General features: G+C 42.4%; 1 protein-coding gene across 1 annotated transcript in view; it reads left to right on the top strand.

The window, feature by feature from the left end:
* The window catches only part of SON (SON DNA and RNA binding protein), a gene marked incomplete in the record, with an annotated part of 747,918 nt that overhangs the window by 313,463 nt on the left and 407,735 nt on the right, over nt 1–26,720 (top strand). Inside the window, 1 exon segment of the mRNA XM_053705170.1 lies at nt 25,876–26,042. Coding sequence (XP_053561145.1) covers nt 25,876–26,042 — 167 coding nt within the window.

Raw genomic sequence — 26,720 nt, 5'->3', positions numbered from 1 at the left:
GACATTTTCTGGGCTAAATCGATTCATATATAACATATTTAGCCTTGAGGAATCATTTAATATGGGTATTTTTGTAAAATAATATCGGCAGGCACTGTTTTAGACACCTTATTCTCTAGGGGCTTTCCCTAATCATAGGCAGAGCCTCATTTTCGCGCCGGTATTGCGCACTTGTTTTTGAGAAGCATGACATGCAGTCGCATGTGTGAGGAGCTCTGATACATAAAAAAGACTTTCTGAAGGCGTCATTTGGTATCGTATTCCCCTTTGGGCTTGGTTGGGTCTCAGCAAAGCAGATACCAGGGACTGTAAAGGGGTTAAAGATAAAAACGGCTCCGGTTCCGTTATTTTAAGGGTTAAAGCTTCCAAATTTGGTGTGCAATACTTTTAAGGCTTTAAGACGCTGTGGTGAAATTTTGGTGAATTTTGAACAATTCCTTCATACTTTTTCGCAATTGCAGTAATAAAGTGTGTTCAGTTTAAAATTTAAAGTGACAGTAACGGTTTTATTTTAAAACGTTTTTTGTACTTTGTTATCAAGTTTATGCCTGTTTAACATGTCTGAACTACCAGATAGACTGTGTTCTGAATGTGGGGAAGCCAAGGTTCCTTCTCATTTAAATAGATGTGATTTATGTGACACTGAAAATGATGCCCAAGATGATTCCTCAAGTGAGGGGAGTAAGCATGGTACTGCATCATTCCCTCCTTCGTCTACACCAGTCTTGCCCACTCAGGAGGCCCCTAGTACATCTAGCGCGCCAATACTCCTTACTATGCAACAATTAACGGCTGTAATGGATAATTCTATCAAAAACATTTTAGCCAAAATGCCCACTTATCAGCGTAAGCGCGACTGCTCTGTTTTAGATACTGAAGAGCATGAGGACGCTGAGGATAATGGTTCTGATATGCCCCTACACCAGTCTGAGGGGGCCAGGGAGGTTTTGTCTGAGGGAGAAATTTCAGATTCAGGGAAAATTTCTCAACAAGCTGAACCCGAGGTGATTACATTTAAATTTAAGTTGGAACATCTCCGCGCTCTGCTTAAGGAGGTGTTATCCACTCTGGATGATTGTGAGAATTTGATCATCCCAGAGAAACTATGTAAAATGGACAAGTTCCTAGAGGTCCCGGGGCCCCCAGAAGCTTTTCCTATACCCAAGCGGGTGGCGGACATTGTAAATAAAGAATGGGAAAGGCCCGGTATACCTTTCGTCCCCCCATATTTAAAAAATTGTTTCCCATGGTCGACCCCAGAAAGGACTTATGGCAGACAGTCCCCAAGGTCGAGGGGGCGGTTTCTACTTTAAACAAACGCACCACTATACCCATAGAAGATAGTTGTGCTTTCAAAGATCCTATGGATAAAAAATTAGAAGGTTTGCTTAAAAAGATGTTTGTTCAGCAAGGTTACCTTCTACATCCAATTTCATGCATTGTCCCTGTCACTTCAGCCGCGTGTTTCTGGTTCGATGAGCTAGAAAAGGCGATCGATAGTGATTCTCCTCCTTATGAGGAGATTATGGACAGAATCCGTGCTCTCAAATTGGCTAATTCTTTCACCCTAGACGCCACTTTGCAATTGGCTAGGTTAGCGGCGAAAAATTCTGGGTTTGCTATTGTGGCGCGCAGAGCGCTTTGGTTGAAATCTTGGTCAGCGGATGCGTCTTCCAAGAACAAATTGCTTAACATTCCTTTCAAGGGGAAACGCTGTTTGGCCCTGACTTGAAAGAGATTATCTCTGATATCACTGGGGGTAAGGGCCACGCCCTTCCTCAGGATAGGTCTTTCAAGGCCAAAAATAAACCTAATTTTCGTCCCTTTCGTAGAAACGGACCAGCCCCAAGTGCTACGTCCTCTAAGCAAGAGGGTAATTCTTCTCAAGCCAAGCCAGCCTGGAGACCAATGCAAGGCTGGAACAAGGGAAAGCAGGCCAAGAAGCCTGCCACTGCTACCAAGACAGCATGAAATGTTGGCCCCCGATCCGGGACCGGATCTGGTGGGGGGCAGACTTTCTCTCTTCGCTCAGGCTTGGGCAAGAGATGTTCTGGATCCTTGGGCACTAGAAATAGTCTCCCAAGGTTATCTTCTGGAATTCAAGGGGCCTCCCCCAAGGGGGGAGGTTCCACAGGTCTCAATTGTCTTCAGACCACATGAAAAGACAGGCATTCTTACATTGTGTAGAAGACCTGTTAAAAATGGGAGTGATTCATCCTGTTCCTTTAGGAGAACAAGGGATGGGGTTCTACTCCAATCTGTTCGTAGTTCCCAAAAAAGAGGGAACATTCAGACCAATCTTAGATCTCAAGATCCTAAACAAGTTTCTCAAGGTTCCATCGTTCAAAATGGAAACCATTCGAACAATTCTTCCTTCCATCCAGGAAGGTCAATTCATGACCACGGTGGATTTAAAGGATGCGTATCTACATATTCCTATCCACAAGGAACATCATCGGTTCCTAAGGTTTGCATTCCTGGACAAGCATTACCAGTTTGTGGCACTTCCGTTCGGATTAGCCACTGCTCCAAGGATTTTCACAAAGGTACTAGGGTCCCTTCTAGCGGTGCTAAGACCAAGGGGCATTGCAGTAGTACCTTACTTGGACGACATTCTGATTCAAGCGTCGTCCCTTCCTCAAGCAAAGGCTCACACGGACATTGTCCTGGCCTTTCTCAGATCTCACAGGTGGAAAGTGAACGTAGAAAAAAGTTCTCTATCTCCGTCAACAAGGGTTCCCTTCTTGGGAACAATAATAGACTCCTTAGAAATGAGGATTTTTCTGACAGAGGCCAGAAAATCAAAACTTCTAAACTCTTGTCAAATACTTCATTCTGTTCCTCTTCCTTCCATAGCGCAGTGCATGGAAGTAATAGGTTTGATGGTAGCGGCAATGGACATAGTTCCTTTTGCGCGAATTCATCTAAGACCATTACAACTGTGCATGCTCAGTCAGTGGAATGGGGACTATACAGACTTGTCTCCGACGATACAAGTAGATCAGAGGACCAGAGATTCACTCCGTTGGTGGCTGTCCCTGGACAACCTGTCACAGGGGATGAGCTTCCGCAGACCAGAGTGGGTCATTGTCACGACCGACGCCAGTCTGGTGGGCTGGGGCGCGGTCTGGGGACCCCTGAAAGCTCAGGGTCTTTGGTCTCGGGAAGAATCTCTTCTCCCGATAAATATTCTGGAACTGAGAGCGATATTCAATGCTCTCAAGGCTTGGCCTCAGCTAGCAAAGGCCAAGTTCATACGGTTTCAATCAGACAACATGACGACTGTTGCGTACATCAACCATCAGGGGGGAACAAGGAGTTCCCTGGCGATGGAAGAAGTGACCAAAATCATTCAATGGGCGGAGACTCACTCCTGCCACTTGTCTGCAATCCACATCCCAGGAGTGGAAAATTGGGAAGCGGATTTTCTGAGTCGTCAGACATTTCATCCGGGGGAGTGGGAACTCCATCCGGAAATCTTTGCCCAAATAACTCAATTGTGGGGCATTCCAGACATGGATCTGATGGCCTCTCGTCAGAACTTCAAGGTTCCTTGCTACGGGTCCAGATCCAGGGATCCCAAGGCGACTCTAGTAGATGCACTAGTAGCACCTTGGACCTTCAAACTAGCTTATGTATTCCCGCCGTTTCCTCTCATCCCCAGGCTGGTAGCCAGGATCAATCAGGAGAGGGCATCGGTGATCTTGATAGCTCCTGCGTGGCCACGCAGGACTTGGTATGCAGACCTGGTGAATATGTCATCGGCTCCACCATGGAAGCTACCTTTGAGACGAGACCTTCTTGTTCAAGGTCCGTTCGAACATCCGAATCTGGTCTCACTCCAACTGACTGCTTGGAGATTGAACGCTTGATCTTATCAAAGCGAGGGTTCTCAGATTCTGTCATTGATACTCTTGTTCAGGCCAGAAAGCCTGTAACTAGAAAAATTTACCACAAAATATGGAAAAAATATATCGGTTGGTGTGAATCTAAAGGATTCCCTTGGGACAAGGTAAAAATTCCTAAGATTCTATCCTTTCTTCAAGAAGGTTTGGAGAAAGGATTATCTGCAAGTTCCTTGAAGGGACAGATTTCTACCTTGTCTGTGTTACTTCACAAAAAGCTGGCAGCTGTGCCAGATGTTCAAGCCTTTGTTCAGGCTCTGGTTAGAATCAAGCCTGTTTACAAACCTTTGACTCCTCCTTGGAGTCTCAATTTAGTTCTTTCAGTTCTTCAGGGGGGTTCCGTTTGAACCCTTACATTCCGTTGATATTAAGTATTATCTTGGAAAGTTTTGTTTTTGGTTGCAATTTCTTCTGCTAGAAGAGTTTCAGAATTATCTGCTCTGCAGTGTTCTCCTCCTTATCTGGTGTTCCATGCAGATAAGGTGGTTTTACGTACTAAACCTGGTTTTCTTCCGAAAGTTGCCAGTTTCAAAGAAGGAACGTTTGTTGCACAATTTGGATGTTGTTCGTGCTCTAAAATTCTATTTAGATGCTACAAAGGATTTTAGACAAACATCTTCCTTGTTTGTTGTTTATTCTGGTAAAAGGAGAGGTCAAAAAGCAACTTCTACCTCTCTCTCTTTTTGGATTAAAAGCATCATCAGATTGGCTTATGAGACTGCCGGACGGCAGCCTCCTGAAAGAATCACAGCTCATTCCACTAGGGCTGTGGCTTCCACATGGCCTTCAAGAACGAGGCTTCTGTTGATCAGATATGTAAGGCAGCGACTTGGTCTTCACTGCACACTTTTACTAAATTTTACAAGTTTGATACTTTTGCTTCTTCTGAGGCTATTTTTGGGAGAAAGGTTTTGCAAGCCGTGGTGCCTTCCATCTAGGTGAACCTGATTTGCTCCTCCCTTCATCCGTGTCCTAAAGCTTTGGTATTGGTTCCCACAAGTAAGGATGACGCCGTGGACCGGACACACCTATGTTGGAGAAAACAGAATTTATGTTTACCTGATAAATTACTTTCTCCAACGGTGTGTCCGGTCCACGGCCCGCCCTGGTTTTTTTAATCAGGTCTGATAATTTATTTTCTTTAACTACAGTCACCACGGTATCATATGGTTTCTCCTATGCAAATATTCCTCCTTTACGTCGGTCGAATGACTGGGGAAGGCGGAGCCTAGGAGGGATCATGTGACCAGCTTTGCTGGGCTCTTTGCCATTTCCTGTTGGGGAAGAGAATATCCCACAAGTAAGGATGACGCCGTGGACCGGACACACCGTTGGAGAAAGTAATTTATCAGGTAAACATAAATTCTGTTTTCTTCTCCAACCTATTGCATGCATTGTTCCTGTAACTACTGCAGCTGCTTTCTGGTTTGAGGCTCTAGAAGAAGCTCTCCAGGTGGAGACTCCATTAGAGGATATTATGGATAGAATTAATAAGGCCCTTAAGTTGGCTAATTCTTTCATTATAGATGCCGCTTTCCAAATGGCTAAATTAGCGGCAAAGAATTCAGGTTTTGCCATTTTAGCACGCAGGGCGTTATGGCTTAAGTCCTGGTCTGCTGATGTGTCATCAAAATCTAAATTGTTGAACATCCCTTTCAAAGGAAAGACCCTATTCGAGCCTGCACTGAATGAAATTATTTCAGACATCACTGGAGCGAAAGGCCATGCCCTCCCTCAGAATAAAAAAAATAAGATGAGGACCTAACAAAATAATTTTCGTTCCTTTCGGAACTTCAAGGCAGGTCCCGCTTCAGCTTCCCCTGCAGCACAAGAGGGTAATTATGTCCAATCCAAGTCAGTCTGGAGACCTAACCAGGCTTGGAACAAGGGTAAATAGGCCAATAAGCCTGCTGCTGCCTCTAAGACAGCATGAAGGGGTAGCCCCCGATCCTGGACCGGATCTAGTAGGGGGCAGACTCTCTCTCTTTGCTTAGGCAAGAGATGTTCACGATTCCTGGGCTTTAGAAATTGTGTCCCAAGGATATCTTTTGGACTTCAAAGATTCCCCCCCAAGGGGGAGATTTCACATTTCTCAATTGTCTGCAAACCAGACAAAAAGAGAGGCGTTCTTACGCTGTGTAGAAGACCTACATACCATGGGAGTGATTCCCCAGTTCCAAGAGCGGAACAAATGCTAGGGTTTTACTCAAACCGGTTTGTGGTTCCCAAAAAATAGGGAACTTTCAGACCAATCTTGGAACTCAAAATTCTAAACAAGTTCCTCAGAGTACCATCCAAGATGGAAACTATTCAGACTATTCTTCCTCTGATCCAGGAGGGTCAATATATGACTACCGTGGACTTAAAGGATGCGTATCTACACATCCCTATTCAGAGATCATCATCAATTCCTCAGATTCGCCTTTCTGGACAGGCATTACCAGTTTGTGGCCCTTCCCTTCGGGTTGGCCACGGCTCCCAGAATTTTCACAAAGGTGCTATGGTCCCTTTTGGCGGTTCTAAGACCGCTGGGTATAGCAGTGGCGCCTTATCTAGACGACATCTTAATTCAGGCGTCGACTTTCCAGCTAGCCAAGTCTCACACGGACATCGTGTTGGCTTTTCTGAGATCTCACGGGTGGAAGGTGAACATTAAAAAGAGTTCTCTCTTCCCTCTTACAAGAGTTTCCTTTCTAGGGACTCTGATAGATTCGGTAGAAATGAAAATATTTCTGACGGAGATCAGAAAATCAAAACTTTTAATCACTTGCCGAGCTCTTCATTCCATTCCTCGGCCATCAGTGGCTCAGTGTATGGAGGTAATCGGACTTATGGTAGCGGCAATGGACATAGTTCCTTATGCCCGCCTACACCTCAGACCACTGCAACTATGCATGCTCAAACAGTGGAATGGGGATTATGCAGATTTATCTCCTCAACTGCATCTGGACCAAGAGACCAGAGATTCTCTTCTCTGGTGGTTGTCTCAGGACCACCTGTCTCAGGGAATATGTTTCTGCAGGCCAGAGTGGCTCATAGTAACGACAGATGCCAGCCTGCTAGGCTGGGGTGCAGTCTGGAAATCCCTGAAAGCACAGGGCTTATGGTCTCGAGAGGAATCTCTCCTCCGATAAACATTCTAGTACTGAGAGCGATATTCAATGCGCTTCAGGCATGGCCTCAGCTAGCTGCGGCCAAATTCATCAGATTTCAGTTGGACAACATCATGACTGTAGCCTATATCAATCATCAAGGAGGAACACTGAGTAGCGATGATGGAGGTGACCAAAATGATCCGATGGGCGGAGGATCACTCTTGCCATCTCTCAGGAATCCATATCCCAGTGGTAGAGAACTGGGAGGCGCATTTCCTAAGTCTTCAGACTTTTCATCTGGGGGTGTGGGAGCTCCATCCGGAGGTATTTTCCCAGCTTACTCAGCAATAGGGCACACCAGAATTGGATCTCATGGCGTCCCGACAGAACGCCAAACTTCCGCGTTACGGGTCCAGGTCCCGGAATCCCCAGGCGGTACTGATAGATGCTCTAGCAGTGCCCTGGTCCTTCAATCTGGCTTATGTATTTACACCGTTTCCTCTCCTTCCACGTCTGGTTGCCAGAATCAAGCAGGAGAGAGCTTCGGTGATTCTGATAGCGCCTGCGTGGCCACGCAGGACTTGGTATACAGACCTGTTGGACATGTCATCTGTTCCACCGTGGACTCTGCCATTGAGGCAGGACCTTCTAATCCAAGGTCCGTTGAAGCATCCAAATCTAATTTCTCTGCGTCTGACTGCTTGGAGATTGAACGCCTGATTCTATCAAAGCGTGGTTTCTCTGAGTCGGTCATTGATACCCTGATTCAGGCTAGAAAGCCTGTCACCAGGAAAATCTATCATAAGATTTGGCGCAAATATCTTTGTTGGTGTGAATCCAAGGGTTACTCAGAGTAAGATTAGGATTCCTAGAATTTTGTCTTTTCTCAAAGAAGGATTGGAGAAGGGATTATCAGATAGTTCCTTAAAGGGACAAATATCTGCTTTGTCTATTCTGTTACACAAACGTCTGTCAGATGTCCCAGACGTTCAAGCGTTTAGTTAGGCCTTGGTCAGGATCAAGCCTGTATTTAAACCTGTTGCTCCGCCATTGAGCCTAAACTTGGTTCTTAAAGTTCTTCAAAGGGTTCCGTTTGAACCTATGCATTCAATAGATATTAAGCTTCTATCTTGGAAAGTTTTGTTTTTAGTAGCTATCTCTTCGGCTCGAAGAGTTTCTGAGTTATCTGCTTTACAGTGTGACTCACCTTATCTTATTTTCCATGCAGATAAGGTGGTTTACGTACCAAACCTAGATTCCTTCCTAAGGTTGTTTCTAATAGGAATATCAATCAGGAAATTGTTGTTCCTTCGCTGTGTCCTAATCCTTCAAAGAAGGAACGTCTGTTGCACAATCTTGATGTGGTTCGTGCTTTAAAGTTCTACTTACAAGCAACCAAAGATTTCCGGGAAACATCTTCATTGTTTGTCTATTCTGGTAAGCGGAGAGGTCAAAAGGCTATGGCTACCTCTCTTTCTTTTTGGCTGCAAAGCATCATCCGTATGGCTTATGAGACTGCTGGCCAGCAGCCTCCTGAAAGAATTACTGCTCATTCTACTAGAGCAGTGGCTTCCACATGTGCTTTTAAAAATAAGGCTTCTGTTGAACAGATTTGTAAGGCGGCGACTTGGTCTTGGCTTCATACTTTTTCCAAATTTTCCAAATTCGATTCTTTTGCTTCTTCGGAGGCTATTTTTGGGAGAGAGGTTCTACAAGCAGTGGTGCCTTCAGTTTAAGGAACCTGTCTTGTCCCTCCCTTCATCCGTGTCCTAAAGCTTTGGTATTGGTATCCCACAAGTATGGATGAATCCGTGGACTCGATACATCTTACAAGAGAAAACAGAATTTATGCTTACCTGATAAATTTCTTTCTCTTGTGATGTATCGAGTCCACGGCCCGCCCTGTCTATTTAAGACAGGTAGTATATTTTTATTTAAAAAACTTCAGTCACCACTAAACCCTATAGTTTCTCCATTTTCTTCCTAGCCTTCGGTCGAATGAGTGGGGGGTGGAGCTAAGGGAGGAGCTATATAGACAGCTCTGCTGTGGGTGCTCTCTCTTCCACTTCCTGTAGGGAAGGAGAGTATCCCATAAGTATGGATGAATCCGTGGACTTAATACATCACAAGAGAGAAATTTATCAGGTAAGCATAAATTCTGTTTTTACATTGTACTGTCCCTTTAATACTTGAACTACCACCTTGTGTGGTAAAAGAGCAATATTAGATTGTTCTATATCAGAGTATTTTTTCCCCCATTAACCTGTAGTGCTTAAGGAATATTACAAGTTTTGGGCCTCCTTTTGGCAAATGGAGTCAGAACAGAATTTTCCTGTGGCATTCAGTATCTATTATCTAGCTTTTGTTATTTTTTATTTTTTTTCCTTCAAAATGTCAGATATTGGTTTATCTAGTATTTCAAAATATATTCCGCTTTTTTTCTCTCTCCTATGGATGGTTGATTTCCCTTGTAAGTTTGACATTTTTTTCTTGCTCTTCAAAGAATCTGAATTCATGTAGGTTTTAGTATATCATTCTTTTTAAATTTTTTATACATAATCTGGTTTTCCACTTTGTGTTCATCCTTATCTGATTTTTCAATTTGTTTTCCAAAATTCCCTCTTCATTTTTTCCAAAGGTGCTTTCTTTTTTTAGAAAGTTCATCCTGAGATTGTGTTTCCTTAATCTTTACTCTAAATTCTAGAGTTGGAAAAGAGGCTCCTCTACACGTGTGATGTGGTTAGAGTTGTCAAATGTTATGTGGAAGACAATTGAGGTAATCAGTCTGGATTCCTTTTCTTTCATGTAATTAGCAAGAGTCCATGAGCTAGTGACGTATGGGATATACAATCCTACCAGGAGGGGCAAAGTTTCCCAAACCTCAAAATTCCTATAAATACACCCCTCACCACACCCACAATTCAGTTTTACAAACTTTGTCTCCTATGGAGGTGAAGTAAGTTTGTGCTAGATTTCTACGTTGATATGCGCTTCTCAGCTTTTTTGAAGCCCGGTTCCTCTCAGAGTGCAGTGAATGACAGAGGGATGTGAAGGGAGTATTACCTATTGAATACAATGGTCATCTTAACAGGGATCTATTTCATAGGTTCTCTTTTATCGGTCGTAGAGATTCATCTCCTACCTCCCTTTTCAGATCGACAATATACTCTTATATACCATTACCTCTGCTGATTCTCGTTTCAGTACTGGTTTGGCTATTTACTTTATGTAGATGAGTGTCTTTTGGTAAGTATGTTTCCTTTATTTAAGACACTCTCAGCTATGGTTTGGCACTTTATATTTAAAGTTATAAATATGTTTGTACTTGTATTTCTTCTACAAGATACGCCGAGTCCACGGATTTCATCCTTGTGGGATATTAACCTCCTGCTAACAGGAAGTGGAAAGCGCACCACAGCAGAGCTGTATATATAGCTCCTCCCTTCCCTCCACCCCAGTCATTCTCTTTGCCTGTGTTAGTAATAGGAAGAGGTAAAGTGAGGTGTTAGTTTTAGATTCTTCAATCAAGAAGTTTTTTATTTTAAATGTACCGGTGAGTACTATTTTCCTCAGGGAGATATGGAAAATGATTTCTGCCCTGAGGTTGATGATCTTAGCAGATGTAACTAAGATCCACGTTGGTTCCCACAGAGTCTCTGAAGGTAGTGCAAGAGAAATCTTCCGTGTGGAGAACGGTTTCATGCTACAAGCAGCATTGAGGTATGTTTAGTCTTTTATTTCTGAGGAGACTTGGTATATCAGAACTGGCTGACATTTTTTTCCCTGCAAGGGAAGGGGTAAGCAGTAGACCTGTACACAGAGGGTATTACTGAAAATCCTGTGTTTATATCTGTATTTGACATAGTAGTGGGCTGAAAGCAATATTCAATGGGACACTGGGAGAGGCAGCTTGACGTTTTTTATTTGATAAACCAACAAATAGTCAGTATGACTGCAGTGTTATTGTAGTGTTTAAGGGGACCACATGGCTTACATTGCAAACCGCTTCCCATGCGGTTATACAGACTGGTAGAACGACGTCCTTGATGGGCGGGGCCTATTTTCGCATGCTCAGACTGAGAAGGCAGCAGGCATTAGCTCCGGTGGGGCCTAAACTTGTGTTCTGTTCACCGGATCGTTGAGTCATTTTGCAGTACCCTGGGGGCAGGAAGGCTCCACAGCAGAGCGAGGTGCAGGTGTCATTTTTTTCAATTAAGATATATTTCTCCAACATTTGTGTGTCCGGTCCACGGCGTCATCCATTACTTGTGGGATATTCTCCTCCCCTACAGGGAAAGGCAAGGAGAGCACACAGCAAGAGCTGTCCATATAGCTCCCCCTCCTCTTAGAGTACAGTGTTTTTAGTGGGATGTGAAGAGTATTGCCTATTGTTTTTATGGTTTCTCTCATGGGAAATATTTTCAAGGGTTCTCTGTTATCGGTTGTAGGGATTCATCTCCTGCCTCCCTTTTCAGATTGACAATATACACTTGTATACCATTACCTCTGCTGATAGTTTTCAGTACTAGTTTGGCTATCTGCTATATGTGGATGGGTGTCTTTCGCTAAGTATGTCTCATTATTTTAGACACTCTCAGCTATGGTTTGGCGCTTTATTTATGTTTTTTTACTTATATTTGCAATGAGTCAGGTCTATGTATATTTCCCTTTGCAGTCTAAACAGTTTCAGTATAAGAATGTTTGGGAAGTTTATTTAAACTTTTTTTTCTCCAACATTGGTGTGTCCGGTCCACGGCGTCATCCATTACTTGTGGGATATTCTCCTCCCCTACAAGGAAAGGCAAGGAGAGCACACAGCAAGAGCTGTCCATATAGCTCCCCCTCTGGCTCCGCCCCCCAGTCATTCTCCTTGCCGCTCTGAACAAGTAGCATCTCCACGGGGATGGTGAGGAGTTTGTGGTGTTAGTTGTAGTTTTTTATTTCTTCTATCAAGAGTTTGTTATTTTAAAATAGTGCTGGTATGTACTATTTACTCTGAAACAGAAAGAGATGAAGAGTTCTGTTTGTGAGAGGAGTTTGATTTTAGCAGCAGTAACTAAAATCGATTGCTGTTCCCACACAGGACTGTTGAGATGAGAGAACTTCAGTTGGGGGGAACAGTTTGCAGACTTTTCTGCTCAAGGTATGACTAGCCATTTTTCTAACAAGACTGTGTAATGCTGGAAGGCTGTCATTTTCCCTCATGGGGATCGGTAAGCCATTTTCTTAGACTTAGAAAGAATAAAGGGCTTATTATGGGCTATTAACTGGTGGACACTCTTAAGGGCTAAATCGATTGGTTATTTAAGTTTTTATGTAAAGTTTGAAGTGGATTTCACACTTTTATTATTTGGGGAGCGTTTTTTATCGCCAGGCAGTAGTTAAGACACCTTCCCAGTCAGGAAGGGCCTTTCACTGTATTAGGCAGAGCCTCATTTTCGTGCCATTATTGCGCAGTTTCTTTTAAGTACAATGCATGCAGATGCATGTGAGAGGGTCTGATGTCCACTGAAAACGTTCATAGAGGGCTTGAAATACCCCCCTGGGATAGTTGAAGTCACAACAAAGGCTGTGGCTGGGACTGTAGTGGGGTTAAAATGGCAAACGGCTCCGGTTTCCACATTTTAAGGGTTAACAGCTTGAAAATTGGGGTGCAATACTTTGAATGCATTAAGACACTGTGGTGAAAATTTGGTAAAGATTGGATAATTCCTTCATAGTTTTTCACATATTCAGTAATAAAGTGTGCCCTGTTAAAGGGACACTGTACCCAAATTTTTTCTTTTGTAATTCAGATAGACCATGCAATTTTAAGCAACTTTCTAATTTACTCCTATTATCAATTTTTCTTCGTTCTCTTGCTATCATTATTTGAAAAAGAAGGCATCTAAGCTTTTTTTGGTTTCAGTACTCTGGACAGCACTTTTTTATTGGTGGATGAATTTATCCACCAATCAGCAAGGACAACCCAAGTTGTTCACCAAAAATGGGCCGGCATCTAAACTTACATTCTTGCATTTCAAATAAAGATACCAAGAGAATGAAGAAAATTTGATAATAGGAGTAAATTAGAAAGTTGCTTAAAATTTCATGCTCAATCTGAATCACGAAAGAAAATTTTTGGGTACAGTGTCCCTTTAACATTTAAAGAGACAGTAACGGTTTTGTTTTAAAACAGTTTTTGTGCTTTATTAACCAGTTTAAGCCTGTTTAACATGTCTGTACCTTCAGATAGATCATGTTCTGTATGTATGGAAGCCAATGTGGTTCCCCTTCTAATATATGTGATAATTGTGCCATAGCGTCCAAACACAGTAAAGACAGTATTGTCACAAATAGTAAGGTTGCCCAGGATGATTCCTCAGATGAAGGAAGTAGAGAGAGTTCTACATCTTCTCCTTCTGTGTCTATACCAGTTATGCCCAGGCGACCCCTAGTACTTCTAGCACGCCAATGCTTGTTACTATGCAACAATTGACGGCAGTAATGGATAACTCCATAGCTAATATTTTATCCAAAATGCCAGCATTTCAGAGAAAGCGCGATTGCTCTGTTTAAACACTGTAGAGCAGGAGGGCGCTGTTGATAATTTTTCTGTCATACCCTCACACCAGTCTGAAGTGGCAGTGAGGGAGGGTTTGTCAGATGGAGAAATTTCTGATACAGGAAGAATTTCTCAGCAGGCAGAACCTGATGTTGTGACATTTAAATTTAAATCAGAGCATCTCCGCGCATTACTTAAGGAGGTGCTATCTACTCTGGATGATTGTGACAATCTGGTCATCCCAGAAAACTTGTGCAAGATGGACAAGTTCCTAGAGGTCCCGGTGCACCCTGATGCCTTTCCAATACCTAAACGGGTGGCGGACATGGTGAATAAGCAGTGGGAGAAGCCAGGCATACCTTTTGTCCCTCCTCCTATATTTAAAAAATTGTTCCCTATGGTCGACCCCAGGAAGGACATATGGCAAACAGTCCCTAAGGTCGAGGGGGCGGTTTCTACACTAGCCAAACGCACGACCATTCCATTGAGGACAATTGTGCTTTCAAAGATCCTATGGATAAAAAATTGGAGGGTTTGCTTAAAAAGATTTTTGTACAGCAAGGTTACCTCCTTCAACCTATTTCGTGCATTATTCCTGTCACTACAGCGGCGTGGTTCTGGTTCGAGGAACTGGAAAAGTCGCTCAGTAGGGAGACTCCGTATGAGGAAGTCATGGACAGAATTCACGCACTTAAGTTAGCTAATTCCTTTATTTTAGACGCCGCTTTGCAGTTAGCGAGATTAGCGGCGAAAAATTCAGGGTTTGCAATTGTGGCGCGCAGAGCGCTCTGGCTAAAGTCTTGGTCGGCGGATGTATCTTCCAAGACAAAATTGCTTAATATCCCTTTCAAAGGTAAGACCCTTTTTGGGCCAGAATTGAAAGAAATTATTTCAGACATCACTGGGGGAAAGGGCCATGCCCTCCCACAGGATAGGCTTTTCAAGGCTAAGAATTTTCGTTTCTTTCGCAATTTCAGGAACGGACCGGCTTCTAACTCGGCAGCCTCTAGACAAGAGGGTAACGCTTCCCAGACTAAACCAGCTTGGAAACCAATGCAAGGCTGGAATAAGGGTAAACAGGCCAAGAAGCCTGCTGCTGCTACCAAGACAGCATGTAGGGGTAGCCCCCGATCCGGGACCGGATCTAGTAGGGGGCAGACTCTCTCTCTTTGCTCAGGCTTGGGCAAGAGATGTTCAGGATCCCTGGACACTAGAAATAGTCTCTCAGGGTTATCTTCTAGAATTCAAGGAACTACCCCCAAGGGGAAGGTTCCACATTTCTCACTTATCTTCAAACCAAATAAGTAGACAGGCATTCTTACATTGTGTAGAAGACCTGTTAAAGATGGGAGTGTTACACCCAGTTCCAACTAATTTCTCAGAGTTCCATCGTTCAAAATGGAAACCATTCGAACAATTTTACCTACAATCCAGGAGGGTCAATATATGACTACCGTGGATTTAAAGGATGCGTATCTACATATTCCTATCCACAAAGATCATCATCAGTTCCTAAGGTTCGCCTTTCTGGACAAACATTATCAGTTCGTGGCTCTCCCTTTCGGACTAGCCACTGCTCCCAGAATTTTCACAAAGGTGCTCGGGTCCCTTCTAGCGGTTCTAAGACCAAGGGGCATTGCAGTGGCACCTTATCTGGACGACATTCTAATTCAAGCGTCGTCTCTTTCCAAGGCAAAGGCTCATACAGACATTGTTCTAGCCTTTCTCAGATCTCACGGGTGGAAGGTGAACGTAGAAAAGAGTTCCCTGTCTCCGTCGACCAGAGTTCCCTTTTTGGGAACAATAATAGATTCCTTTGAAATGAAGATCTTCCTGACAGAAGTCAGAAAGTCAAAGCTTCTAAACGCTTGTCAAGTTCTTCTCTCTATTCTGCAGCCTTCCATAGCTCAGTGCATGGAAGTAGTAGGGTTGATGGTTGCAGCAATGGACATAGTTCCTTTTGCTCGAATTCATCTAAGACCATTACAACTGTGCATGCTCCAGTAGACAGGATCACCTGTCTCAGGGAATGAGTTTCTGCAGACCAAAGTGGGTCATTGTCACGACCGACGCCAGTCTATCAGGCTGGGGTGCGGTCTGGGATTCCCTGAAAACTCAGGGTTTATGGTCTCGGGAAGAGTCTCTTCTCCCTATCAACATCCTGGAACTGAGAGCGATATTCAATGCTCTCCGGGCTTGGCCTCATCTAGCGAAGGCCGGATACATAAGATTCCAGTCAGATAACATGACGACTGTAGCTTATATCAACCATCAGGGAGGAACAAGGAGTTCCTTGGCGATGAGAGAGGTATCCAAGATCATCAAATGGGCGGAGGATCACTCCTGCCACCTATCTGCAATCCACATCCCAGGAGTAGACAACTGGGAGGCAGTCTATTTTCTATCCGGGGGAGTGGGAACTCCACCCGGAGGTGTTTGCCCAGTTGACTCAATTATGGGGCATTCCAGACATGGATCTGATAACGTCTCGTCAGAACTTCAAGGTTCCTTGCTACGGGTCCAGATCCAGGGATCCCAAGGCCACTCTAGTGGATGCATTAGTGGCGCCTTGGTCGTTCAACCTAGCTTATGCGTTTCCACCGTTCCCTCTCCTTCCCAGGCTTGTAGCCAGGATCAAACAGGAGAAGGCCTCGGTGATTCTGATAGCTCCTGCGTGGCCGCGCAGGACTTGGTATGCAGACCTGGTGAATATGTCATCGGCTCCACCATGGAAGCTACCTTTGAGACAGGATCTTCTAGTACAAGGTCCATTCGAACATCCAAATCTAATTTCTCTGCAGCTGACTGCTTGGAAATTGAACGTTTGATTTTATCCAAGCGTGGGTTTTCAGATTCAGTGATAGATATTCTGGTCCAAGCCTGTGTCTGGAAAGATTTTCCATAAAATATGGAAAAGATATATCTGTTGGTGTGAATCCAAGGGATTCTCCTGGAGTAAGATTAAAATTCCTAAGATCCTCTCCTTTCTCCAAGAAGGTTTGGATAAGGGATTGTCAGCGAGTTCTCTAAAAGGACAGATTTCTGCTTTATCTGTCTTGTTACACAAACGTCTGGCAGCTGTGCCTGATGTTCAAGCTTTTGTTCAGGCTTTGGTCAGGATCAAGCCGGTTTACAGACCTTTGACTCCTCCCTGGAGTCTGAATTTAGTTCTTTCAGTTCTTCAAGGGGTTCCGTTTGAACCTCTACATTCCATAGATATCAAGATGTTATCTTGGAAAGTTCTGTTTTTGGTTGCTATTTCTTCTGCTAGAAGAGTTTCTGAGTTATCTGCTTTGCAGTGTAATCCGCCCTATCTGGTGTTCCATTCAGATAAGGTTGTTTTGCGTACTAAACCTGGTTTCCTTCCAAAGGTTGTTTCCAACAAGAATATTAACCAGGAAATAGTTGTGCCTTCTTTGTGTCCGAATCCAGTTTCAAAGAAGGAACGTTTGTCTGAAATCCTTTGTTGCTTCTAAATAGAACTTTAAAGCACGAACTACATCTAAATTGTGTAACAAACGTCTTCTCTGTTTGTTGTTTATTCTGGCAAGAGGAGAGGTCAAAAAGCTACTGCTACCTCTTTCCTTTTGGCTGAAAAGCATCATCCGGACGGCAGCCTCCTGAACGCATCACAGCTCACTCTACTAGGGCTGTGGCTTCCACATGGGCCTTCAAGAACGAGGCTTCTGTTGATCAGATATGTAAGGCAGCGACTTGGTCTTCCCTGCACACTTTTGCCAAATTCTACAAATTTGATACTTTTGCTTCTTCGGAGGCTATTTTTGGGAGAAAGGTTTTGCAAGCCGTGGTGCCTTCTGTTTAGGTAACCTGATTGGCTCCCTCCCTTCATCCGTGTCCTAAAGCTTTGGTATTGGTTCCCACAAGTTATGGATGACGCCGTGGACCGGACACACCAATGTTGGAGAAAACAGAATTTATGCTTACCTGATAAATTACTTTCTCCAACGGTGTGTCCGGTCCACGGCCCGCCCTGGTTTTTTAATCAGGTTTGGTGAATTTCTTTCTTTAACTACAGTCACCACGGCACCTTATGGTTTCTCCTTTTTTTTCTCTCCTATCCGTCGGTCGAATGACTGGGGTGGGCGGAGCCTAGGAGGGACTATATGGACAGCTTTTGCTGTGCTCTTTGCCATTTCCTGTTGGGGAAGAGAATATTCCCACAAGTTATGGATGACGCCGTGGACCGGACACACCGTTGGATATAGTAATTTATCAGGTAAGCATAAATTCTGTTTTTAGGTAAAGAAAGTGTGCCTAAGGATGATTCTCAATCTGAAGAGAATCCGTATATGCCATCCAATTCTCCCCAAGTGTGACAACCTTTAACGCCTACACAATCGATCCCAAGTACCTCAAGTGCGTCTAATTCTTTCACTCTGCAGGATATGGCTGCAGTTATGTCAACTACCCTTACAGAGGTATTATCTAAATTACCAGTGTTGCAGGGTAAACGCAGTAGGTCAGGTATTAATATGAATACTGAATCCTCTTATGCTTTATTGGCTGGGGGTGGCGGTTAGGGGAGGAGCTATATAGACAGCTCTGCTGTGGTTGTCCTCTTGCAACTTCATGTTGGGAAGGAGAATATCCCACAAGTAATGGATGAACTCGTGGACTGGATACACCACAAGAGAGAGAAATTTATCAGGTAAGCATAAATTTTGTTTTTTTCATGATTGTCTGTAGACCAGATAAAAAGAGAGGCATTCTTACGTTGTGTAAAAGACCTCTCCACTATGGGAGTAATTTGTCCCGTTCTAAGACTGGAACAGGGACAGGGGTTTTACTCAAATCTTTTCGTGGTTCCCAAAAAAGAGGGAGCTTTCAGACCCATTTTAGATCTCAAGTGTCTAAACAAGTTTCTCAGAGTCCCATCGTTCAAGATGGAGGCTATCCGAACAATTTTACCAATGATCCAAGAGGGTCAATATATGACTACCGTGGACTTGAAGAATGTGTACCTTCATATCCCTATTCACAAGGATCGTCATCAGTTCCTAAAGTTTGCCTTCCTGGACAAACCTTTTCAGTTTGTGGCTCTTCCCTTCGGGTTGGCCACAGCACCCAGAATCTTTACAACGGTACTAGGGTCCCTTCTGGTGGTTCTCAGACCATGGGGCATAGCAGTGGCGCTTTATCTGGACGATATTTTGATTCAGGTGTCAACTTATCATCTGACGAAATCTCATACAGACACAGTGTTGTCCTTTCTGAGAACTCACGGTTGGAAGGTGAACCTAGAAAAGAGTTCACTAGTTCCACGGACAAGGGTTCCCTTCTTGGGAACTCTGATAGACTCGGTAGATATGAAAATATTTCTGATGGAGATCAGAAAATTAAAAATTCTAAATACTTGCCGAGCACTTCAGTCCATTCCTCGGCCATCAGTGGCTCAGTGTATGGAAGTAATTGGATTAATGGTAGCGGCAATGGACTTCATTCCGTTTGCTTGCTTTCATCTCAGACCACTGCAGCTGTGCATGCTCGGACATTGGAATGGGGATTATGCAAATTTATCTCCTCAGATAAATCTGGATCAAGAGACCAGAGACTCTCTTCTTTGGTGGTTGTCGTCACATCATCTGTCCCAGGGGACGTGTTACTGCAGACCCTCGTGGGTGATAGTGACAACGGACGCCAGTCTACTAGGCTGGGGTGCAGTCTGGAATTCCCTGAAGGCTCAGGGTGTTTGGACTCAGTCGGAGTCACTTCTTCCAATCAATATTCTGGAAATGAGAGCAATATTCAATGCACTTCAGGCATGGCTTCAGTTGGCTTCGGCCAAATTCATCATATTCCAGTCAGACAATATCACGACTGTGGCTTATATCAATCATCAGGGGTGAACGAGGAGTTCCTTAGCGATGATAAAAGTATCCAATGGGCGGAGGCCCACACTTGTTATTTGTCGGTAATCTACATCCCAGGAGTAGAAAACTGGGAAGCGGATTTTCTAAGTCAACAGACTTTTCATCCGGGGGAGTGGTAACTCCACCCGGAGGTGTTTGCCTCACTGATTCTCCAATGGGGCAGGCCAGAATTGGATCTGATGGCATCTCGACAGAATGCCTAGCTTCCAAGATACAAATCCAGGTCGAGGGATCTCCAGGCCGAACTGATAGATGCCTTGGCAGTGCCTTGGTCGTTCAGCCTAGCCTATGTGTTTCCACCGTTTCCTCTCCTTCCACGCGTGATTGCTCGGATCAAACAGGAGAGAGCTTCGGTAATCCTGATCGCGTCTGCGTGGCCACGCAGGATTTGGTATGCGGATCTAGTGGACATGTCCTCTCTGCCACCATGGAAACTTGCTCTGAGACTTCTCATTCAAGGACCTTTCCAACATCCAAATCTAAATTCTCTGCAGCTGACTGCTTGGAGATTGAACGCTTGATCTTATCTAAGCAGGGATTCTCATATTCGGTCATTGATACTTTGATACATTCACGTAAACCTGTCACTAGAAAGATCTATCATAAGATATGGCGTAAATATCTTTATTGGTGTGAATCCAAGGGCTACTCATGGAGTAAAGTTAGGATTCCCAGGATTCTGTCTTTTCTCCAAGAAGGATTGGAGAAAGGGTTATCAGCAAGTTCCTTAAAGGGACAGATTTCTGCAATGTCAATTTTGCTTCACAAACGTTTGGCAGATGTTCAGTATTTTTGTCAGGCTCTAACCAGAATTAAGCCTGTATTTAGACCAATTACTCCTCCCTGATGTTTGAATTTAGTTCTTAGAGTTCTTCAAGGGGTTCCGTATGAACCCATGCATTCCATAGATACTAAGCTGTTATCTTTGAAAGTTTTGTTTTTGGTTGCTATTTCTTCTGCTCGCAGAGTTTATGAGCTTTCAGCGTTATAATGTGATTCGCCTTATCTTATATTTCATTCTGATAAGGTGGTTTTGCGTACCAAACCTTAATTTCTTCCTAAGGTTGTTTCAAATAAGAATAATAATCAGGAGATTCTTAAATCTTGGAATGCTGATATGACTTCTAAATATGACTTCTAAATCAACGTTGCTATCTCTCTCTTTCCAAGGTAATAAATTATTTGGTTCTCAGTTGGATTCGATTATTTCAACTGTCACTGGGGGGAAGGGAGCTTTTTTGCCTCAGGATAAAAAATCTAAGGGTAAATTTAGGCCTGCTAACAGTTTTCGTTCCTTTCGACAAAATAAGGAACAGAAACCTGATCCTTCCCCTAAGGGAATGGTTTCCTATTGGAAGCCTTATTCAGTCTGGAATAAATCCAAGCCATTTAGAAGATCAAAATCAGCACCCAAGTCCGCATGAAGGTGCGGCCCTCATTCCAGCCCAGCTGGTAGTAGGCAGACTAAGATTTTTCAAGGATGTTTGGATCAATTCAGTCCAAAATCATTGGATTCAGAACATTGTCTCTCAGGGGTAAAGAATAGGTTTCAAAGTACGACCGCCTGTGAGTAGTTTCTTTCTCTCATGCATTCCAGTGAACCCAGAAAAAGCTCAGGCTTTCCTGAAGTGTGTTTCAGACCTGGAGTTGTCTGGGGTAATTGTGCCAGTTCTTTTTCAGGAACGGGGTCTGGGGTTTTATTCAAATCTGTTCATTTTCCCAAAGAAGGAGAATTCTTTCAGACCAGTTCTGACTCTAAAAATTTTGAATCGTTGTGTAAGAATACCAACATTCAAGATGGTGACTATAAGGACTATTCTGCCTTTTGTTCAGCAAGGGCATTATATGTCCACAATAGACTTACAGGATGCATATCTTCATATTCCAATTCATCCAGATCACTATCAGTTCCTGAGATTCTCTTTTCTAGACAAGCATTACCAATTTGTTGCTTTTCCTTTTGGCTTAGCAACAGCTCCAAGGATCTTTTCAAAGGTTCTCGGTGCCCTACTCTCTGTAATCAGAGAGCAGGGTATTGCGGTGTTTCCTTATTTGGACGATATCTTGGTACTTGCTCAGTCTTTATATTCTGCAGAATCTAACACAAATCAACTAGTGTTGTTTCTTCAAAGACATGGTTGGTGGATCAATTTACCAAAAAGTTCTTTGATTCCTCAGACAAGGGTAACCTTTTTTAGGATTCCAAATTTATTCTGTATCCATGACTTTGTCTCTAACAGACAAAAGACGTCTGAAATTGGTTTCAGCTTGTCGGAACCTTCAGTTTCAATCATTCCCTTCAGTAGCTATGTGCATGGAGGTTTTAGGTCTCATGACTGCAGCATCGGACGCAATCCCCTTTGCTCGTTTTCACATGAGACCTCTCCAACTTTGTATGCTGAACCAATGGAGCAGGGATTATACAAAGATATCACAATTAATATCCTTAAATCCCAATGTTTTTCGACTATCTCTGATTTGGTGGTTAGATCACCATCGTTTAGTTCAAGGGGCCTCTTTTGTTCGTCCAACCTGGACTGTGATCACAACAGATGCGAGTCTTTCATGTTGGGGAGCTGTCTGGGGATCTCTGACAGCACAGGGGGTTTGGAATTCTCAAGAGGCGAGATTACCAATCAATATTTTGGAACTCTGTGCGATTCTCAGAGCTCTTCAGTTTTGGCCTCTTCGGAAGAGAGAACCATTTATTTGTTTTCAGACAGACAATGTCACAACTGTGGCGTATGTCAATCATCAGGGTGGGACTCACAGTCCTCAGGCTATGAAAGGATACTTGCTTGGGCGGAATCCAGCTCCTGTCTAATCTCTGCGGTCCATATCCCAGGTATAGACAATTGGGAAGCGGATTATCTCAGTCGTGGTCTCTTCACTCAGATGTGTTTTTTCAGATTGTTTAGAGGTGGGGGCTTCCAGAAATAGATCTGATGGCTTCTCATCTAAACAGGAAACTTCCCAGGTATCAGTCCAGGTCCAGGGATCCTCAGACGGAAGTAGTGGATGAGTTGACACTTCCTTGGAATTATCAACCTGCTTATATCTTTCCGCCTCTAGTTCTTCTTCCAAGAGTGATTTCCAAAATCATAATATAGCGTTCGTTTGTACTGCTGGTGGCTCCAGCATGGCCACACAGGTTTTGGTATGCGGATCTTATTCGGATGTCCAGTTGCCAACCTTGGCCACTTCCGTTAAGGCCAGACCTATCTCAAGGCCCGTTTTTCCATCAGGATCTCAAATCATTAAATTTGAAGGTATGAAGATTGAACGCTTAGTGCTTAGTCATAGAGGTTTCCCTGACTCGGTGATTAATACTATGTTGCAGGCTCGTAAATCTGTGTCTAGAAAGATTTATTATCGAGTTTGGAAGACTTACATTTCATGGTGCTCTTCTCATAAATTCTCTTGGCATTTTTTTAGAATTCCTAGAATTTTACAGTTTCTTCAGGATGGTTTAGATATGGGTTTGTCTGCAAGTTCCTTGAAAGGACAAATCTCCACTCGTTCTGTTCCACAGAAAAATTGCTAATCTTCCTGATATTCATTGTTTTGTTCAGGTTTTGGTTTGTATCAGGCCTGTCATTAAATCAATCTCTCCTCCTTGGAGTCTTATTTTGGTTTTGAAGGCTTTACAGGCTCCTCCATTTGAGCCTATGCATTCTCTGGACATTAAATTACTTTCTTGGAAAGTGTTGTTCCTTTTGGCCATCTCTTCTGCTAGAAGAGTTTCTGAATTTTCTGCTCTTTTTTGTGAGTCTCCTTTTCTGATTTTTCATCAGGATAAGGCGGTTTTGCGGACTAAGTTTAAATTTTTACCTAAAGTTGTGAACTCCAACAATATTAGTAGAGAAATTGTTGTCCCTTCTTTGTGTCCTAATCCTAAGAATTCTCTGGAGAGATCTTTACATTCTTTGGATGTGGTAAGATCATTGAAATATTATGTTGAAGCTACTAAAGATTTCAGGAAGACTTCTAGTCTATTTGTTATCTAGTTCTCTGGTTCTAGGAAAGGTCAGAAGGCCTCTGCTATTTCCTTGGCTTCTTGGTTAAAGCGTTTGATTCATCATGCTTATTTGGAGTCGGGTAAATCCCCGCCTCAGATGATTATGGGTCATTCTACTAGGTCAGTTTCTACTTCCTGGGCTTTAAAGAATGAAACTTCTGTTGATCAGATTTGCAAAGCAGCAACTTGGTCTTCTTTGCATACTTTTACTAAATTCTACCATGTTGATGTTTTTTCTTCTTCAGAAGCAGTTTTTGTTAGAAAAGTACTTCAGGCAGCTGTTTCAGTTTGATTCTTCTGCTTATAATTTCAGTTTTTTTCATTATTAAGATTAAAACTTTTGATTTGGGTAGTGGATTCATTTTTCAGCAGAACTGGCTGTCTTTATTTTTATCCCTCCCTCTCTAGTGACTCTTGCGTGGAGTTCCACATCTTGGGTATTTGCTATCCCATACGTCACTAGCTCATGGACTCTTGCCAATTACATGAAAGAAAACATAATTTATGTAAGAACTTACATGATAAATTATTTTCTTTCATATTGGCAAGAGTCCATGAGGCCCACCCTTTTTGTGGTGGTTATGATTTTTTTGTATAAAGCACAATTATTCCAGTCTCTTGTTGATGCTTCCGCTCCTTTCTTATCACCCCATTTCTTGGCTATTCGTTAAACTGAATTGTGGGTATGGTGGTGGGTGTATTTATAGGCATTTTGAGGTTTGGGAAACTTTGCTCCTCCTGGTAGGATTATATATCCCATACGTCACTAGCTCATGGACTCTTGCCAATATGAAAGAAATTTATCATTTAAATTCTTACATAAATAGTTTTTTTTCTCTCCTCTATTCCAGTGCTAGAGAGAGTCACAAAAATTCCAGAGGTTCCTTAGCTAATTGGATTCTTTGTGCTATTCCAATGGCTTATTAACTCAGGAAAAAGACAGTTTGTTTTAAGAACTGAGCTCATTTTATCCTCCTTTGCCTTGGCATGTTCTTGCATACTTTCATCAAATAATTTAGTTAATTGCGCCCTAACCAGATTTATTTTGTTAATCATTCTTGCTTTCACATGATCTAGCTTAGTATTGACCCACCAGTTCTGGTATTCTACAAGAGCATGAGAGAAAATATTTCTACTTGCCAACTAAAATAGTTTATTCATTCTGGAAATAGTGTTGTATGAAAGTTTTACCATTTTTGTCACAAACTTTAGTTTAATACCAAGATGTCTATGAACCCTTTTGGGGTGAAATCCTCTTGGTTCAAATATGTTTTCATTTGGCATTTTGTGATGTTAAAGGGACAGTCTACTCCAGAATTGTTATGCTTTAAAAAGATAGATAATCCCTTTTATTACCCATTCCCCAGTTTTGCATTTTAATATACTTTTTTCCTTTATGATTACCTTGTATCTAAGCCTCTACCGACTGCCCCCTTGTTTTATTTCTTTTTGACAGACTTGCATTTTAGCCAATTAGTGCCCTCTCATAAGTAACTCCATGTCATAAGCACAATGTTATCTGAATGGCACACGTGAACTAACACCCTCTAGCTGTGAAAACTGTCAAATGCATTGATATAAGCATATGAACCTACCTAGGTTTAGCTTTGGTCTAACAATACCAAAATAATAAAGCTAATTTGATGATAAATGTGAATTGGAAAGTTGTTTATAATTGCATGCCCTATCTGAATTATGAAAGTTTAATTTTGACTAGACTGTCCCTTTTAAGCATTAAAGGGACAGTCAACACCAGAATTTTTGTTTTTTAAAAAGAAAGATAATCCCTTTATTACCCATTCCCCAGTTTTGCCTAACCAACACAGTTATAATACACACTTTACATCTGTAATTAACTTGTATCTAAGGTTATGCTGACTGCCCACTTATTTCAGTTCTTTTGACAGACAAGCATTTTAGCCAATCAGTGCTCACTCTTAGGTCACTTCACGTACATGAGCTCAATGTTATCTATATGAAACACATGAACTAATGCCCTCTAGTGGCCAAAATGCATCAGATTAGAGGCAGTATTTAAGGTCCAAGAAATTAGGATATGAACCTCCTAGGTTTAGCTTTCAACTAAGAATACCAAGAGAACAAAGCAAAATTGGTGATAAAAGTAAATTGGGAAGTTGTTTAAAATTACATGTCCTATTTAAATCATGAAATTTTTTTTTAAGACTTGACTGTCCCTTTAAGAGGGTAACAGGTAGGTGGTGCTTCCATCTCCTTCAGAATTTTTCTACCTAGTCTGATGATCAGGAGCCATTTTCCCATTATGGATATGGATCTTATTTAAGTGTAATAAACTAATTTATCAAAAAGTATAAATATCTTTTACCTTCTCAGTGAAAATCTGAAAAACTGATTGTATTTGTACTCGTACATTTTTTCAGATTTTAAACTTTGTTCTTTGCAGATAAAGCCCAGCTTCTTGAAATAGCCAAAGCAAATGCAGCAGTCATGTGTGCTAAGGCAGGTGTACCCTTACCACTAAGTTTGATGCCTAGTATGACTCCTGTTGCACCGTTAGATGAAAAAGGTACTCATCGAACATATGGTGTTACAATTCAAGAACTTACTGAGGTAAGCTTAACTACTGTCACCCATATAGGAAACTCAAATCGTTTATAGAAATAAAGAGTGGGCTTTAATCATCTTTTATTTTTGATACATTCGTTAATTATGATTGGTTATTTAACTTAATGCTGTTAATGCCATATAAATTTTCAGCTGGACTTTTATGCATCAGACTCCTGACATACGAGATTATCCCTTTCACTGCACTCTTACCATACTGTTATGGAGTCTACACTCAGGGGGTTAGTAAACATCTTAGACAGTGTATACATGCAAGGACAGATATTTATTTATGCCAGTTGGTTTCTTGGTTTGATTCCTGTAGTGCTTTTTTTCTCTGTACCATGACTCCCTCTTATTTAGATCTGCTCAGCTACATGTCGCAATAGATTGTGATAATTGCGTTGTAAATGTACTGCATGTCATTTCTAGATCGGATCATGTTTTCCTAGGCTCTGTGTAAACTTATGTTATATCACACTAAAATAGGATGTATTCAATGTATTCCTATGCTCATGATCCTTGCTTGGCTTAAAGGGAGGGACAGTCTAGACCCAATACATAATTTTGATTTACTTATTGTTACATACCAGAGAAGCATCCTGCAACTGGTCCCACTTGTATAAGCTTGTAAGAAGTACATGAAACCTTTTAAATTTTTATTTTACGAGCCGAAAATGTCTG

Source organism: Bombina bombina, chromosome 3, assembly GCF_027579735.1.
Source record: "Bombina bombina isolate aBomBom1 chromosome 3, aBomBom1.pri, whole genome shotgun sequence".
In the NCBI taxonomy this organism is placed as follows: Eukaryota; Metazoa; Chordata; class Amphibia; order Anura; family Bombinatoridae; genus Bombina; species Bombina bombina.
Note: the sequence above shows the minus strand (reverse complement) of the source record. Positions and strands in the feature narration are given on the sequence as shown.